Below are 15,531 nucleotides of genomic sequence, written 5' to 3'. Positions count from 1 at the left end.
TCTGATCAGGGAAAAAAAGAAGTCACATTACCAATATCACAAATGAGAGAGAGGACATCACTGAAAATCTTATAAATATTAAAAAGATAATAAGGAGAAGTTATTAACAACTTAATGCCAACAAATTTAACAACTTAAATGAAATGTATGAATACCTTGCCAGACATAAACTAACAAAACATACTCAAGAAGAAACAATCTGAATAGCCCTATATCTCCTAAGGAGGTTAAATGGGTAATAAAAACCTCTCACAAAGAAAATTTCAGCCCCAAAAGGCTTTATTAGTGTATTCTATTAAATAAGGAAGAAATAATTCCAATCATACCACATGTTCAAAAAATAGAGAAAAAGAGAACACTTAGAAACTCATAATTTGAGAACAGTAATCACCCTGGTATCAAAACCAGACAAAGCCATCCCAAAGAAAGAAGAGTACATACAAATAACTTTCATAAGCCTAGACACAATACTTCTTTATTTATTTAATTTTATTGTTATTATTCTTTTTTAAGAGACAAGGTTTAGTTATGTTGCCCAGGCTGCTCTCAAACTCCTAGCCTCAAGCGATCCTCCCACCTCAGCTTCCCAAATAGCTGGGATTATAGGCATGAGGCACTACACCTTGTTTGACACAATAATTCTTAACAAATATTAGCCAATCAATTTCAGCAACATATAGAAAAGATATATTTAAGCAGGGTTGTAAGATCAGTTTCACATTTGAAAATCAACGTAATTTACCACCAGGATAGCTAAAATTAAAAAGATTGATAAGATAAATTTATAACAAGGATGTGGAGTAACTGAAACTCTCAAACATTCCTGGTGAGAATGCAAAATGATGTAACCACTTGAGAAAACTGGTAATTTTTTTCTTTTTTTTCATATACTTACATGGCCTTCCAATAACTGGCAATTTTTAAAGGTTATTTTTCTTTTCTCTTTTCAACACCATGCCTGGCTAATTTTTGTTTTAGTAGAGATGAGGTCTCATTGTGTTTCTCAGGCTGGTCTTGAACTCCTGAGCTTAAGCAGTCCTCTTGGCTCAGCTTCCCAAAGTGCTGGGATCACAGGCATGAGTCACCTCGCCCAACTTCTTTTATTTATTTATTTATTTATTTATTTATTTATTTATTTATTTTTTGAGACAGAGTCTCCCTCTGTCACCCAGGCTGGAGTGCAGTGGCGCCATCTGGGCTCACTGCAAGCTCTGCCTCCCGGGTTCACGCCATTCTCCTGCCTCAGCTTCCTGAGTAGCTGGGACTACAGGCGCTTGCCACCACGCCCGGCTAATTTTTTGTATTTTTAGTAGAGATGGGGTTTCACCGTGTTAGCTAGGATGGTCTCGATCTCCTGACCTCATGATCTGCCCACCTCGGCCTCCCAAAGTGCTAGGATTACAGGCGTGAGCCACCGCGCTTGGCTCCAACCTCTTATTTTCTTAATTGATATATAGTATTTATACGTATTTATGGAGTGACATTTTGTTACATGCATTTAAAATGTGGAATGCTTCAGGAATCTGTGAGTCATCCTTGTGCAGGGGCCATGCTAATCTTCTCTGTGCTGTTCCAATTTTAGTATGTGTGCTACTAAAGTGAGGACAAAACTGCCAAGTTTTGAAATAAGCTTAAACATACATACACATGCCAGCAGTTTCACTCCTAGATCTTAACCCAACTGAAACAAACATATCCTTACCAAGATCTGTATGTAAATGTTTAAATAAAAAGACGTATTTATTTATTTATTTTATTTCTTTTAATAACTTAAAATAGGGATCTGTTTGATATTATCATGACTTGGACTAGCAGCACGGTTGTACTGGGGGGGTCACAGTGACAGAAACTGTTTTGCCAGTTTAGCTTGTACTCTTTAAATTATTCAAAAATATAAACAAGTCTACCAAACAAGTCTGTCCTTCTTGAAATATTTAGGGAATATGTTTCTTATGCTTTGCAAAATGTATCTCTTACAATAACCTTTAAATACTCAATGTAAGAAGTTTTATTTTTCATTAAAATGTAATCTATTTAGGAGCAGGAGCTGCATTATCTATTCTAGACAAATTTCTTGAAGAATCCTCCAAACTGCAGTTTGATTCACAAGAACCCATTTTGACTACACAAACTTGGGATCCAAGTATAAGCCAAAAACCATCTATCACATTTATCAAGGAGACACCAACAAAGAAAGGTAACTAGAAATAAAGATTTCCACTTGGAAGAGGGGCATAAGCTAGACAAGGATGAAGACTCTTACGATGATGAAATGGCAATCCTGACTTGTTTGAAGTTGATAACCAGGCTCTGAAATCCAAACTCAATGGTGTAACTCTCTCAGTAAGCAAGGATTTTATATTTGGCTCACAGAAGTAGCCAACTACAGACCTATGATTTCCTAACAGTTCTTCATTTTTAATAAACACCTACAAACTGTGTTTCACATTCAAGAAGATCTGAATACTTTTTTAAACCTTTTTATTTGGTTGTACTTGCATTTGGAACCACAAGTAGATTTACCTTGAGAATGTCTGAGTTCTCCTTTTTGGGGACCATTGCTAGAGAGTAGTCAATTGCTTTCTAGATTATGATCCCTCTCATGTATTAGATAAGAAGACTCCCTGCTAAGTGAGTGTGTCTGAATTTCTTTCTTTCTTTTTTTTTTTTTTTTGAGACGGAGTCTTGCTCTGTTGCCAGGCTGGAGTGCAGTGGCGCAATCTTGGCTCACTGCAACCTCCGACTCCTTGGTTCAAGCGATTCTCCTGCCTCAGCCTCCCAAGTAGCTGGGACTACAGGCACGTGCCACCATGCCCAGATAATTTTTGTATTTTTAGTACAGACGGGGTTTCACTATGTTGGCCAGGATGGTCTCAAACTCCTGACCTCGTGATCCGCCTGCCTCAGCCTCCCAAAGTGCTGGGATTACAGGCGTGAGCCACTGCACCCGCCCGAGTGTGTCTGAATTTCTGACACTTTTTCTATTATATCCAATATTCAATCCTTTTAATGTAATATTTTCAGAAGCATCAAAATGTCAAGATTCATCAGCTCTTCTGCATCCCGGCTTTCATTATGGTGTTTCTCAAACTACCACCATCTTCATGGAGACCATACGTTTCTTGATGAAAGTCAAGGCTGTGCAGGTCAGAGTATTTGGAAAAGGGCGAGTAGATGGAAAGATTTTAGCAAACTCTTTATTCTGTTCATAATGATATCTTTCAAGCTTACATATTTGTGAAACAGAAATCAAATATGCTTTTGAGAGCATACTTTAAGCCCAACGGGAAGAACATCCAAACATGAACTACTCTTTGCACATGGCAGCAGAAGACCTCACTGCAAGTTCTGCTCCCTGTAGAATACCAACAGAGCTAAATCAGACTCTAAGGCATATGTTGCCTGATATCACTTTATTATGGGAATTCATTTGGTGAGTGTTGGGGGTTCACAGAAGCCAAATCATTCCCTTCTTCCCTTCTAGGTTAGATCCAATTAGAAACATACACAGTACTATGTGGGGGAATAAAAATATTAGCTTATTTTTATTGGTAAAACTGAGCTGGACAACGTAACTAGCCCCACATTTGATTTACCCATACAGTCACAGGTAGAGCAGCTGAAGAATTGAAGCCTCCTCTCAGAGAAGAGCATCCTAGGAGGTCTGCCTATGACATGGGAAGCAAGAAGCATATTCATGAGCAAGCAGTAGGAGAGAGCAAGATTCAGGAGCCAAGAGTGTTTGGTTTTGATCCTGCCAAGTGCATGCCCTACTCGAGGGCAGGCAAGCTCAAGAAAGGGCAGGAATTATTAACTGGGTGGGATTGAGCCACATTAAGCAGGAGCCTTTAACACATTAACCCTCCTCAAAATAGAAACAGACTCTCTTCTTCCACAGCTAAATAAGTCATTAGCCCCCCAAGGTCAGAGACCCAGAAGGCAGGTAGAAAAAAATAGCTGCAGCTGTTCCCTCTAGTATTCTCCTAAAAAGGTGTAAGTATAATGTAGAATTTTCTACATTATAGGCTGAGATGGGAACAGTGGGAGATGAAAAGAAGGATTTACCCTCGACTTAAGAAGTATATCTTTGTTAAATTTGTAGGTCTTATAAAGTGTAAAAAGCAAAGATTTGGCCAGGCATGGCGGCTCACCCCTATAATTCCAGCACTTTTGGGAAGCCAAGGCAGGAGGATTGCTTGAGGCCAGGAGGCTGCAGTAAGCAGCCCTGGGTGACAGAGCAAGACCCTGTCTCTTGAAAAAAAAAAAAATACAAAATACAAAAATACAAAAATTGACCCAAAGTACGAAAATGGTAAACATAACCAATGTTTGGAGGTTGATCCAAAACAGACATTTATGTTTCTAAGATTTCAAGTCTACATTGTTAGAAAGGCAGTTTTATCTCACTTAAGTTTCCTTACAATGTCAGCTGCCTGAAAATGTTACCTCCTTTGTAAATGGGGTGATTGATGATGTGCCTTTGTCTGCTGCATAATACATACAGTCTAACACTCACCTAGTATGATGACCAGCAAGACCAGAATTGTACAATATTGCAAGTTATTCACTTGGTAATGTCTTCATTTGGTGACTAGGTGAATAGCTGGTAATGGAACTATGAAGTGCAGAGTGTTTGTAATTCACCCTTTACCTTTTGAAGTTGAGGATAATTATTTCATTCTGTAATATATTTCTTACTATTTATTATCAGAGACAGAATCCTTCAACCGAAAAAGACACAATGCAGGCATTTATATGTTCCTTATAATCTGATTATCCTTGCAGTATGTGCAGAGAGTGCTTGCACATGAGCTGTTATGCCCTCAAGGAGGCCCCAGCTGTGAATATTACTTGGTGCTGGCCCAAACACACATTCTTAAGAAGGACTTTGCCAAGGCAGAAGAATACCTTCAACAAGCAGCCCAGATGGACTACCTGGTAATGACTTTTGCTAAAGCCTCTTGAGTCTGGAGAAGGGGCTTTATTTAAAGGTGGTGATGCCATATCACACATAGATTTCTGGTGAACAGAGGTGGTGGTCATCAGTTGTCAGTAAACTCATCTCTCTATACCCTTCCATTTGCTTTTCTTAAGTAATCATGAGTTGGCTGGGCGCGGTGGCTCACAACTGTAATCCCAGCACTCTGGGAGGCTGAGGCAGGCAGATCATGAAGTCAGGAGTTCAAGACCAGCCTGGCCAACATAGTGAAACCCCATCTCTACTAAAAATACAAAAAATTAGACGGGCGTGGTGGCGGATGCTTGTAATCCCAGCTACTCAGGAGGGTGAGGCAGGAGAATTGCTTGAACCCGGGAGGTGGAGGTTTCAGTGAGCGGAGATTGAGCCATTGCACTCCAGCCTGGGCAACAGTGCAAGACTCCATCTCAAAAAAAAAAAAATAAATAAAGTAATCATGAGTTTTGCAAAGGGCAGAGAAAAGGAGATCTTTAGCTGATAGTGTTTATTTCAATTTTTCTAGATTTCTTATATTTTCTCATGTGAACAGTATTGGGGTTCTGCTTGAATGTTTTTCTTAATATTTACTCCACACCCAAAATGGCTTTAAAGAATGCAAGAAAGAAATCTGAGGGCAGACCTAGAAAAATGTCTCCTCGTACAATTAAATGGTTATGTTTCTGAGTGCTCTTAGAAAAAGAAAACAGTTGATCTGAAAAAGAAAAGAAAAGAGAAAGGAAATGGACTTCATCTATCTAAATTTAAATGTTAAACAAAGATCATCAAGATACTTTTAAATACTACCTTATCCCATGTACTACTTGCTTTTCACTTTCCCAGAACCCCAATGTCTGGGGCCTGAAGGGCCATCTGTGTTTTCTGAGTGGAAATCATTCTGAGGCCAAGGCATGCTATGAACGAACCATTAGCTTTGTAGTGGATGCTTCTGAGATGCACTTCATCTTCCTGCGACTGGGGCTCATCTACCTGGAAGAGAAAGAGGTGAGGGGTAGAGGATGGGGAATAACCCCATGGTCTTGGACCTGATTGTAATTCAAGCATTAACATCTATCTGTGTGGACTAAAACTAGTAATGTAATAATGACACTTTTACATCCAAAGGTAAGGTGACTTGCCCAACATCAGACAACCAGTAATTAGTGGAAGCAGCATTCAAACTCAGGCAGGCTGAAACCAGAGTCTGTGATTTTAACCATTATGCTACTAAACAGTTCTTAAGAATTCAGTAAATGTTATGTTAGCTAAAATTGTATTTGCAGTAGTAGAAACATCCTTAGCTTGACTTACCTAACAGAAGGTATCATGAGCTTCAAAAGGACTTCTCTCCAAACTTTCTCCTAAACACAAAGGGTTATATTTAATTTAGCTGAAGCTAACCCCATTCCATAGGGCACTCTGACCTGACCATGGAAGCAGTCCCTCCCCATATTTTGGGAAATATTCCAAGTTCTTTGGAAAAAAAAAAAACTTTCTTTTATGGAAAATTTCAATACATACAAAGCAAACAGAATAGTAGAATGAAACACCATGTACCCATCATCTCACTATAACAATTATCAACATTCTGCCAAAGGCCTTTTGACTCCCCTGCTTTTGTTTTGACTTTATTCTATTTTTCCCATCAGAACACCCAGCTGTCTTTTTATTTAATATAAAACAGCAACAGCAACAAGAAATTACAATGCTGTATGATGTTAAACGGAAAGCTCACATAGGCTTGAGAGAAATCTCTATCCCACTGTAGTGAAGTATATAAGGAAAAGTTTTCTTTCTGATGTCATTGAAAGCTGCATCTTCAGAGAACTGCTGACTTAGGCAGACCCTGGGCAAGCAGGTCTTAGGCTGTTTGCTGAGGCTTAGCTATAGATGTATCTCATGTTGGAGATACAGGACAAGAAATTGTCCCTTCAGGGCTATGTCCTTTGAAAGTTTGTCTTTTGAGTTTTTCTAAAATTCTAAGATCTTTTACAACAAAGGGAATAGATTTCCAGAATGATGAGGCTGTATCAAGTATACCGTTTAGTCCAGAGATTGTATGTTTGTCATGCCACCACATGATGTTGCATTTAAGTAAAAGGGAGTAATCCATGAAGTGGAGGTGGAATTCAGATAAGCATGATGGTTGCCCCCACTTTCAGTGTAACTCCTTGCCTCAACTCTTACAGAGACTATAAATGTCTTTGGAACTACTTCCAAGTGAAAATCTGCCCTTTCATGTGATCTATCCATCTCCTCTCACCAATCTTCTTGCGATAACTCCCTTAAGGTAGACGTAAAAGTACAATTAAAGGACTTACTTAACTTAGATTGTTCTGGAGAGCAACTATCAGAGATCCCATGATCATCCAGCAATATGGGGTTTGAAGCTTCTAGAACAGTAGCTTAGTGGTGCTTTCTTTCTACAGTATGAAAAGGCAAAGAAAACCTATATGGAAGCCTGTAAGAGATCACCTTCATGCCTTACCTGGCTAGGACTGGGAATCGCCTGCTATCGGGTAAGAGGATGAAGGCTTGAGACTAGGGCTGTGGATACAGCTGACCTTGATTCCTTGGCCTTGCAAGCATCCTGGAGGTTTGTGATGACATTGGAATAGCAATCAGGGCTGTCTGCTGTAATGAAAAGTTGTTCTTCAAAGGTGTTCCGTGAACTGAAGGTCACTTAACTAGCTAGAAAAATAAAAGATCTTTTTAAAAAATCCCAGAAAAACCTGAACCAAGAAGCTACATAATAAAAAAATTTCATGTTATTTGGTATAGACACTCTTTTGTGATATTATCTGTAAGAAAAAGGTGATATGGGAGATGAAGAATCTATTCAAGTCAATTAAAGAAATTGATTGATACTTACTAAGCACTGTGACCCTTTGATATGCAGGAGGAGTGGCTGTAACTTCTGGCAGAAGCTTTTGCTCTGCTTCTCCTAAAAACTCTTTACTTAACCTTCCCTCATTTCCTCCAGTCTTCAAAGAGGCAAACATCCTCTTGTTCCTGCCTAATTTCTTCAGGTGTATTATTGATTCCATGTCTCTCCTTTTCTTTGACTACTTTATTTATTTATTTATTTATTTATTTATTTATTTATTTATTTATTTTTGAGATGGAGTCTCGCTCTGTCTCCCAGGCTAGAGTGCAGTGGTGCAGTGGTGTCACCTCAGCTCACTGCAACCTCTGCCTCCTGGGTTCAAGTGATCCTCCTGCCTCAGCCTCCTGAGTAGCTGGGATTACAGGTGCGCACCACCATGCCAGGCTAACATGCAACAGAGCCATGCCATGAAACAGAGCAAGATCCCCATCTCTACAAAAACATTAAAAATTAACCAGGCATGGTGGCATGTGCCTGTAGTCCCAGATACTTGGAAGGCTAAGGTGGAAGGATTGCTTGTGGGAACACAGAAGTTAAGAGGCTGCAGTGAGCCATGATTGTGCCACTGCACTCCAGCCTGGGTGACAGAGCAAAACCTCATCTCTAAAAATAAATAGACAAATAGATACAAAATATGAAGAAAACATTGAAGTATCCATAATTCCACAAGTTGGTGATAACCACTGTTAACATTTGAATGCATTTTCCTCCCGTCTTTTTTTAATATATATGAAAGCAATTTTAATGTATAAAATGTAAATATTCACTGCTTTGTAACCTTTTATCTACTTAACAGTATAGTATTGGTATCTTCTTATAGCTCTGTCACCCAGGCTGGAGTGCAGTGGTGCCATCTTGGCTCACTGCAACCTCTGCCTCCTGGGTTCAAGTGATTCTCCTGCCTCAGCCTCCTGAATAGCTGGGATTACAGGCGTGTGCCACCACACCCAGCTAATTTTTGTGTTTTTAGTAGACGCGGGATTTCGCCATGTTGGCCAGGCTGGTCTTGAACTCCTGTCCTCAGGTGATCCTCCCACCTCGGCCTCCCAAAGTGCTGGGATTACAGGCGTGAGCCACTGCACCCGGCCTGTGTTTTGTTTTTCACACATCTGTCAGTGAGCTCTTTGAGGGCAGATATTGTATTTTATTTATTTACTTGAGACAGGGTCTTGCTCTGTCACCCAGGCTGGTGTACAGTGGCTCAATCTCAGCTCATTGCAATCCCTGCCTCCAGGGCTCGGTTGATCCTCCTGCCTTAGCCTCCTGAGTACCTGGGACTATAGGATTTTATTTTTTTACTCCCAGCATCTAGCATACTGCCTAACACAGGGCAAATCCTTGGCAAATGTAGGTTGATTAAATAATGAATCAATGTCTCAGAGACTTCAAAGTGTGGGCCAAAGTATGGGTGTGGGTGAAAGGCCATCTCTTGTCTTCAGCCTAGAAACCCATTATTTAATTACTTTAAAGCAGAAAAAGTAGGCTGAGCACGGGTGGCTCATGCCTGTAATCCCAGCACTTTGGGAGGCCAAGGTGGGCAGATCACTTGAGGCCAGGAGTTTGAGACCAGTCTGGCCAACATGGTGAAACCCCATCTGTACTAAAAATACAAAAATTAGCCAGGTGTGGTGGCGGGCACCTGTAATTCTAGCTACTCGGGAGGCTGAGGCAGGAGAATCGATTAAACCTGGGAGGCAGAGGTTGCAGTGAGCCGAAATCATGCCATTGCACTCCAGCCTGGGCAGCACAGCGAGACTCTGTCGAAGAGAAGAGAAGAGGAAAAGAAAAGAAGAAAAGAAAAGAGAAAGAAAACGGGGGGTGAGGAGGGGAGGAGAGAGGAGAGGAAAGGAAAGAGAGGAGAGAAAAGAAAAGAAAAAAGAAAAGAGAAGAGCTACTTTACTGGGGAAGGGAGAGCCTTTTGGAATGTTTTACAAAGCAACAAAGCAAACTCACAGTTTTAGGAAGCAGCAACAATTTCCATGTGCCCAGAGCTCAGAGTGCACCCCAGAGTCTCTGAATACTGCATTGATTGCTCGGGATTGGGCTGTTAATAACTGATACTAGGGGAAGGAAAGCTTTCTGGACAATAGTATTTCAACAGGCAAATCAGATTTTTACCTCAAGAAAAGGATGCGCAATGTAAAGAAAAAAAACTATAAATGTATCTGACAGCCCACTGTGTGTGGAGAAATCACTGAATGATGCACGCATGAGAGTGAGTTCCTGTGGATTTCCAACCTTGCACCTGAAGCTCCATGGTTTATAGATGTCCTGATGGGACCTCTGTAGAGGGAAGGAACAAAGGGGTGTAAGTTAAGAGCTTACTAGGCAGGGCTCCAGAATCCCCGACCTGGCTTTTTAATCAGAGCTCTTCTACTTTTAATTGGTTCATATATTGAACCACCACATAAGATTTCCTTTGAAGAAAAGAGTTCTGATGCTAAAAATATTAAAAAGTTGAAAACCATTGGTATAGGTCATATACACCAGTATTATTGGGACATAGTGGTTTCAGCTAAGCTAACTCACATGTCTCATTTTTCTGTCAAGCTGGAGGAGCTCACAGAGGCTGAGGATGCTCTCTCTGAAGCCAATGCATTGAACAACTACAATGCTGAAGTATGGGCATATCTGGCTCTGGTCTGCCTAAAAGTGAGTGTTTATTATCCTTCCACAATGCCCTTTTAGGGCAAGAGGTGAGGGGTCAAGTAAGCAAGGGGCAGCAGATGGCCATTAATGCATGGTAGCTGAAATCTGATAAGCTCTAGGTGTAATCATTATGCTGATGACAAAGGAAGGGCCAAGTCTAGGTAGGCTCTACTTGGAACATGCTTAAAAATAATATATTTAGGTGTGTTTCTCTGGAAAGGAAGTTCTAAAAATAGGAGCAATATTGTATCACAACATAAACTAGGTCACAGATTGATGAAGAAGATGTTCTACTAGTGTTTCTGAATCATTTCTTCCCATTGAAATGCTGGCTGAGGGTGCTTGTCCTTGATTTAGACGGGATATTGGGTGGAGGGTAATGTGGGAGTTCATGATAGGTGCTTTACCTATTAAAAATAACTCTCCCATAGTTAGACTTCAATAACTTGCGTATCAGTCTAAGATCACATTGGGAATAATGAGAGCAGCCCTCAGTTTTCCACTGGACACTATGACACCAAATTGGCAGGGAGCATTATTATAAGAGAAATGAACAAAACAAAAATTACTAGATTTTCTCTTTAGTGTAAATATCCCAAATAACAATATTTAAAAAATACCTGAGGTCTGGCCGGGTGTAGTGGCTCACGCTTGTAACCCCAGCAATTTGGGAGGCTGAGGTGGGTGGATCGCTTGAGCTCAGGAGTTCAAGACCAGCCTGGGGAACATGGCAAAACCCTGCCTCCACAAAAAATTAGCCAGGGATGGTGGGGAGCACCTGTGGTCCTAGCTACTTTCAAGGGTTGGGGTGGGAGGATCGTTTGAGCCTGGGAGGCAGAAGTTGCAGGGTGCTGAGATTGTGCCACTGCACTCCAACCTGGGTGACAGAGTGAGACCTCGTCTCAAAAAAAGGAAAAAGAAAAAAAAAAAAAGAGTTCTTACCCCAGCTCTCCCCTAACTAGTTCTAGGATCTGAGGCAAGTCACCTAACTTTATTGGGCCTCAATTTCCTCATCTTTAAACTAAAAGGGACAGTATGGAAGACCATAATATACTTCTCTTAGAAATTGATAAGTCAAATAGGAAAAAAAATAGGATATATATACAGATGTATAACCCATTCAACAGGTTTGAGTTCAAACACCAATGTAGAACTCTTAACAATGAGAGGACACATTCTTTTCAAGTACAAATGAGTTATTTATAAAGGTTGACCACATGCGAAACCAGAAAGAGGGATTCAACAAATACATACAGATCACACGGTAGTAAAATTATAAATCAACAATTAAAATAAAGCCCAAAAGACTCATATACCTTTGGAAACTGAAGACATGCTTGTAATTAATTAATAAGTCAATGAAGAAACCTTGTGACACTTCAAATATGAAGTCTTCTGTGCTAGGTAGAATTCTAAAGATGGCCCCCTCCGCTAAGATTAATCTATTAAACACTAATGTAGGTACTGCTGTAAAATGATTTTGCAGATGTAAATAAAATACCAAATCAGTTGACATTAAAATACAGAGATTATCTGGGTGGACCTGACCCAGTCAGACAAGTCTTCTAAAAGCAGAGAGTTTTCTCTGGTGGTGGGGGCAGAAAGGAAGTCAGATTTGAAACATAAGAATCATTCAGTATGGCATCCCTGGCTTGAATATGGAGAAGGACCACATGTCAAGGAATGTGGGTGGCATCTAGAAGCTAACAGCAGCCCCTGCTGAGAGCCACCAAGGAAATAGGGACCTTATAGGAAACTACAAGCACAAAGAACTGAATTCTACCAACAACCTGAATAAGCTTGGAAGTACATTCTTCTCCAGAGCCTGCAAATAAGAACTCAGCATAGATGACACCTTGATTTTGGCCTTGTGAGACCCTAAGCAAAGAACTAGTTGAATAATGTCAGGCTTCTGATCTATGGAAAATGTGATATGATAAATGGGTGTTATACACAGCAGTAGAAAATTAGGCCTTATAGTAGATTTTTATAATAATGGTCCCCATTTAATTATGCTGTCAAGTCCACATCCTTTGCAATGTTATGTTGCCACTCACTCCCGTCAAGAGACGGAGTCTCTTTCTCATTTCTCCACCCCCTTGAATCTAAGCTAAACTTGTGACTTTCCCTGACCAGTAGAATATGGTGGAAGTGACATTGAGTGAATTCTCAGAGGTTAGGCTTTTAGAAGCCTTCAGCTACCACTCTTGAAACTCTGGGACGACTGTGCTGTGAAGAAGCCCAGTTTAGCCTATAGAAGGCTATAACAGTCCACATGGAAGAGAACTGAACCACTCCAGCCAACAGCCAACATTAACTGCTATTTGAGTAAGGTTTTCTTGGATCCTTCAGTCCTAGCTAAATTGTCCTATGACCTCAGCTGCATGAGGGATCTCAGGGAAAACCAGCAAAACAGCCCAAATTACCTGTAGAATTTTGAGCAATAACATATTGTGTTTTAAGCCATTAAGTTTTGGGTTGGTTTGTTATACTTCAGTACATAACTGAAATGAGGCTGAATAAAAACAAAGCCAATATATATTAGAATTATGGGATAAAATTAAAGCAATAAATAGAGGGTAATTTATAGCCTTAAATACATATGTTAGAAACAAAGATTGAAAATCAATGAATTAATTATTTAAATAAATAAAGTAGTAAAGGGAAAGCAAGGAAGCCCAAAGAAATGATAATTGATAAAATGATAAGGAGTAGAAATAAATGAAAATTTCAACAAGGACTAATAGGATTAACAAAATTATGAGCTGTTTTTTGCAGAGACTAGTGAACAGACAAACCTCTTGCATGACTAAGAATTTTGTTTAAAATGGAAAGACACAAATAATATTAGCAGCAAAATGGAGACTAAATTAAAATCATAGGCTATTCTTATTCTATTAATTATTATTATTATTATTATTTTTTTTTGAGACGGAGTCTCGCTCTGTCGCCCAGGCTGGAGTGCAGTGGCGCAATCTCGGCTCACTGCAAGCTCCGCCTCCTGGGTTCACGCCATTCTCCTGCCTCAGCCTCTCCGAGTAGCTGGGACTACAGGCGCCCGCCACCAAGCCCGGCTAATTTTTTGTATTTTTAGTAGAGACGGGGTTTCACCGTGGTCTCGATCTCCTGACCTCGTGATCTGCCCGCCTCAGCCTCCCAAAGTGCTGGGATTACAAGCATGAGCCACCGCGCCTGGCCTCTATTAATTATTTAAAAAACTAAATCATTGGCTAAAATTAATACCCATTCATGACTTTTTAAAAAAGCAAACTAGCTTTTTTAAAATCCGAAACTACATGTCCCAAAATCTAAACTACTATATGAAATGGTGAAAAGTTAGAAGCATTCCTTTCGAAGTCAGGAACAACATAAGGAAAATGTTATCGTCACTTCTACTTGAAACTATACTGGAGGTTTCATTAAGGCAATAACACATACACATACACACATAAAAGAAATTGAAGGTAAAAGGATTAGGTAGGAACCCAAGAAAATCTACAAGCAAACTGAAATATGTAATAAAAGAGTTCACTACTGAAATGGCAGATAAAAAACTAACAATGATGGTTACTAGTCAGGGCAGTCATTGGGGAACAGGGTGTATAGGGAGACGGGTGGAAGCAAAACTCATTGTATGCTTTATTATATCCTTTTGACTTTTGAATAATATAAATGTAGTCAACGAAGATTAACACAAAGAAGTAGATGGACAAAGTTGCTGGATAAAAGATCAATATAAAAATCAATGTCATCAAAATCAGGAACAATCAATTTGAAAGTCTAATTTTTAAAATCCCATTCAAGACCTGTGTGGAGAAAATCATAAAACTTTATTGTAAAAGAAAATCTAATAGTCAGAAAGATATACCATGTCCATGGGCAGGAAGTTTTGATGACATAAAGATGAAAGTTTCCCCTAAGTTAATATCTAAGTGTAAGGCAATTCCAATAAAAATAATAACAAGATTTTCAAAGAACTTGATGAGATAAATCCTAAAATTCACTTGGTTGAATAAAGGCCAAAAAAAAATAGCTATGACAGTATGGAAGAAAGAGTAAAGAGGAAGGGCTTTCCTATTAAATATCAAACCTTATTATGAAGCTGCAACAATTAACACTGAGTGCTATTAGTGTAAGAGTAGGTAAGTGAAACAATTGGCAGACAGAAATAGACTAACATAGGCTGGGCGCGGTGGCTCACGCCTGTAATCCCAGCACTTTGGGAGGCAGAGGCGGGCGGATCACGAGGTCAGGAAATCAAGACCATCCTGGCTAACATGGTGAAACCCTGTCTCTACTAAAAATACAAAAAAAAATTAGCCGGGCGCAGTATTGGGCGCCTGTAGTCCCAGCTACTCGGGAAGCTGAGGCAGGAGAATGGCGTGAACCCAGGAGGCGGAGCTTGCAGTGAGCCAAGATAGCGCCACTGCAGTCCACCTGGGTGACAGAGCTAGACTCCGTCTCAAAAAAAAAAAAAAAAAAAAGAAATTGACATAGATATGGAAACTTAGGTTTTGAGTAGATAGTATTTTTTTTTTCTTTTTTATTTTTTTTCTTTTTTCTTTTTATTTTTTGAGACGGAGTCTCGCTCTGTCGCCCAGGCTGGAGTGCAGTGGCGCAATCTCAGCTCACTGCAAGCTCCGCCTACCGGGTTCATGCCATTCTCCTGCCTCAGCCTCTCCGAGTAGCTGGGACTACAGGCGCCTGCCACCACGCCCAGCTAATTTTTTGTCTTTTTTAGTAGAGACGGGGTTTCACTGTGGTCTCGATCTCCTGACCTCATGATCCGCCCACCTCGGCCTCCCAAAGTGCTGGGATTACAAGCGTGAGCCACCGCGCCCGGCCGAGTAGATAGTATTTAAAAGTAATTGGAGTTTTCTAGAAATTTACCATTTACCATGATGCGCTTCCTCTAGCAATTTGAAAATCAGTGTGCACAAGTTATTAATTACAGCATTATTGCAATGCAAAATAATGGAAACAACCTAAATGGAGTTCATTTATTAAACATGGAATAATGTTTAAATAAACTATGGTATAT

The 15,531-nt window shown here is 40.0% G+C and overlaps 1 protein-coding gene, 1 long non-coding RNA gene and 1 other non-coding gene across 3 annotated transcripts in view; 1 reads left to right on the top strand and 2 right to left on the bottom strand.

The window, feature by feature from the left end:
- CFAP70 (cilia and flagella associated protein 70) overlaps positions 1-15,531 on the top strand; it is a 99,419-nt gene that overhangs the window by 70,315 nt on the left and 13,573 nt on the right. Inside the window, exons 20-25 of the mRNA XM_030798480.1 lie at positions 2,039-2,197; positions 3,025-3,146; positions 4,786-4,938; positions 5,798-5,959; positions 7,384-7,473; positions 10,392-10,493. Of these exons, the coding sequence (XP_030654340.1) occupies positions 2,039-2,197; positions 3,025-3,146; positions 4,786-4,938; positions 5,798-5,959; positions 7,384-7,473; positions 10,392-10,493 (788 nt within the window). The remainder of the gene's footprint in view (positions 1-2,038; positions 2,198-3,024; positions 3,147-4,785; positions 4,939-5,797; positions 5,960-7,383; positions 7,474-10,391; positions 10,494-15,531) is intronic.
- LOC115831412 lies at positions 1,500-1,606 on the bottom strand. Its single transcript, XR_004026911.1, has one exon. It is a non-coding gene; the product is annotated as a U6 spliceosomal RNA (small nuclear RNA).
- LOC105739005 overlaps positions 3,401-15,531 on the bottom strand; it is a 31,099-nt gene continuing 18,968 nt past the window's right edge. The window contains exons 2-3 of the long non-coding RNA XR_001114855.1: positions 7,443-7,588; positions 3,401-5,944 (exon numbers count right to left, since the gene is read on the bottom strand). This is a non-coding gene — a long non-coding RNA (uncharacterized LOC105739005). The remainder of the gene's footprint in view (positions 5,945-7,442; positions 7,589-15,531) is intronic.

This window comes from Nomascus leucogenys, chromosome 18, assembly GCF_006542625.1.
Source record: "Nomascus leucogenys isolate Asia chromosome 18, Asia_NLE_v1, whole genome shotgun sequence".
Classification (NCBI taxonomy): domain Eukaryota; kingdom Metazoa; phylum Chordata; class Mammalia; order Primates; family Hylobatidae; genus Nomascus; species Nomascus leucogenys.
This window is presented reverse-complemented; position numbering and strand designations above follow the sequence as displayed.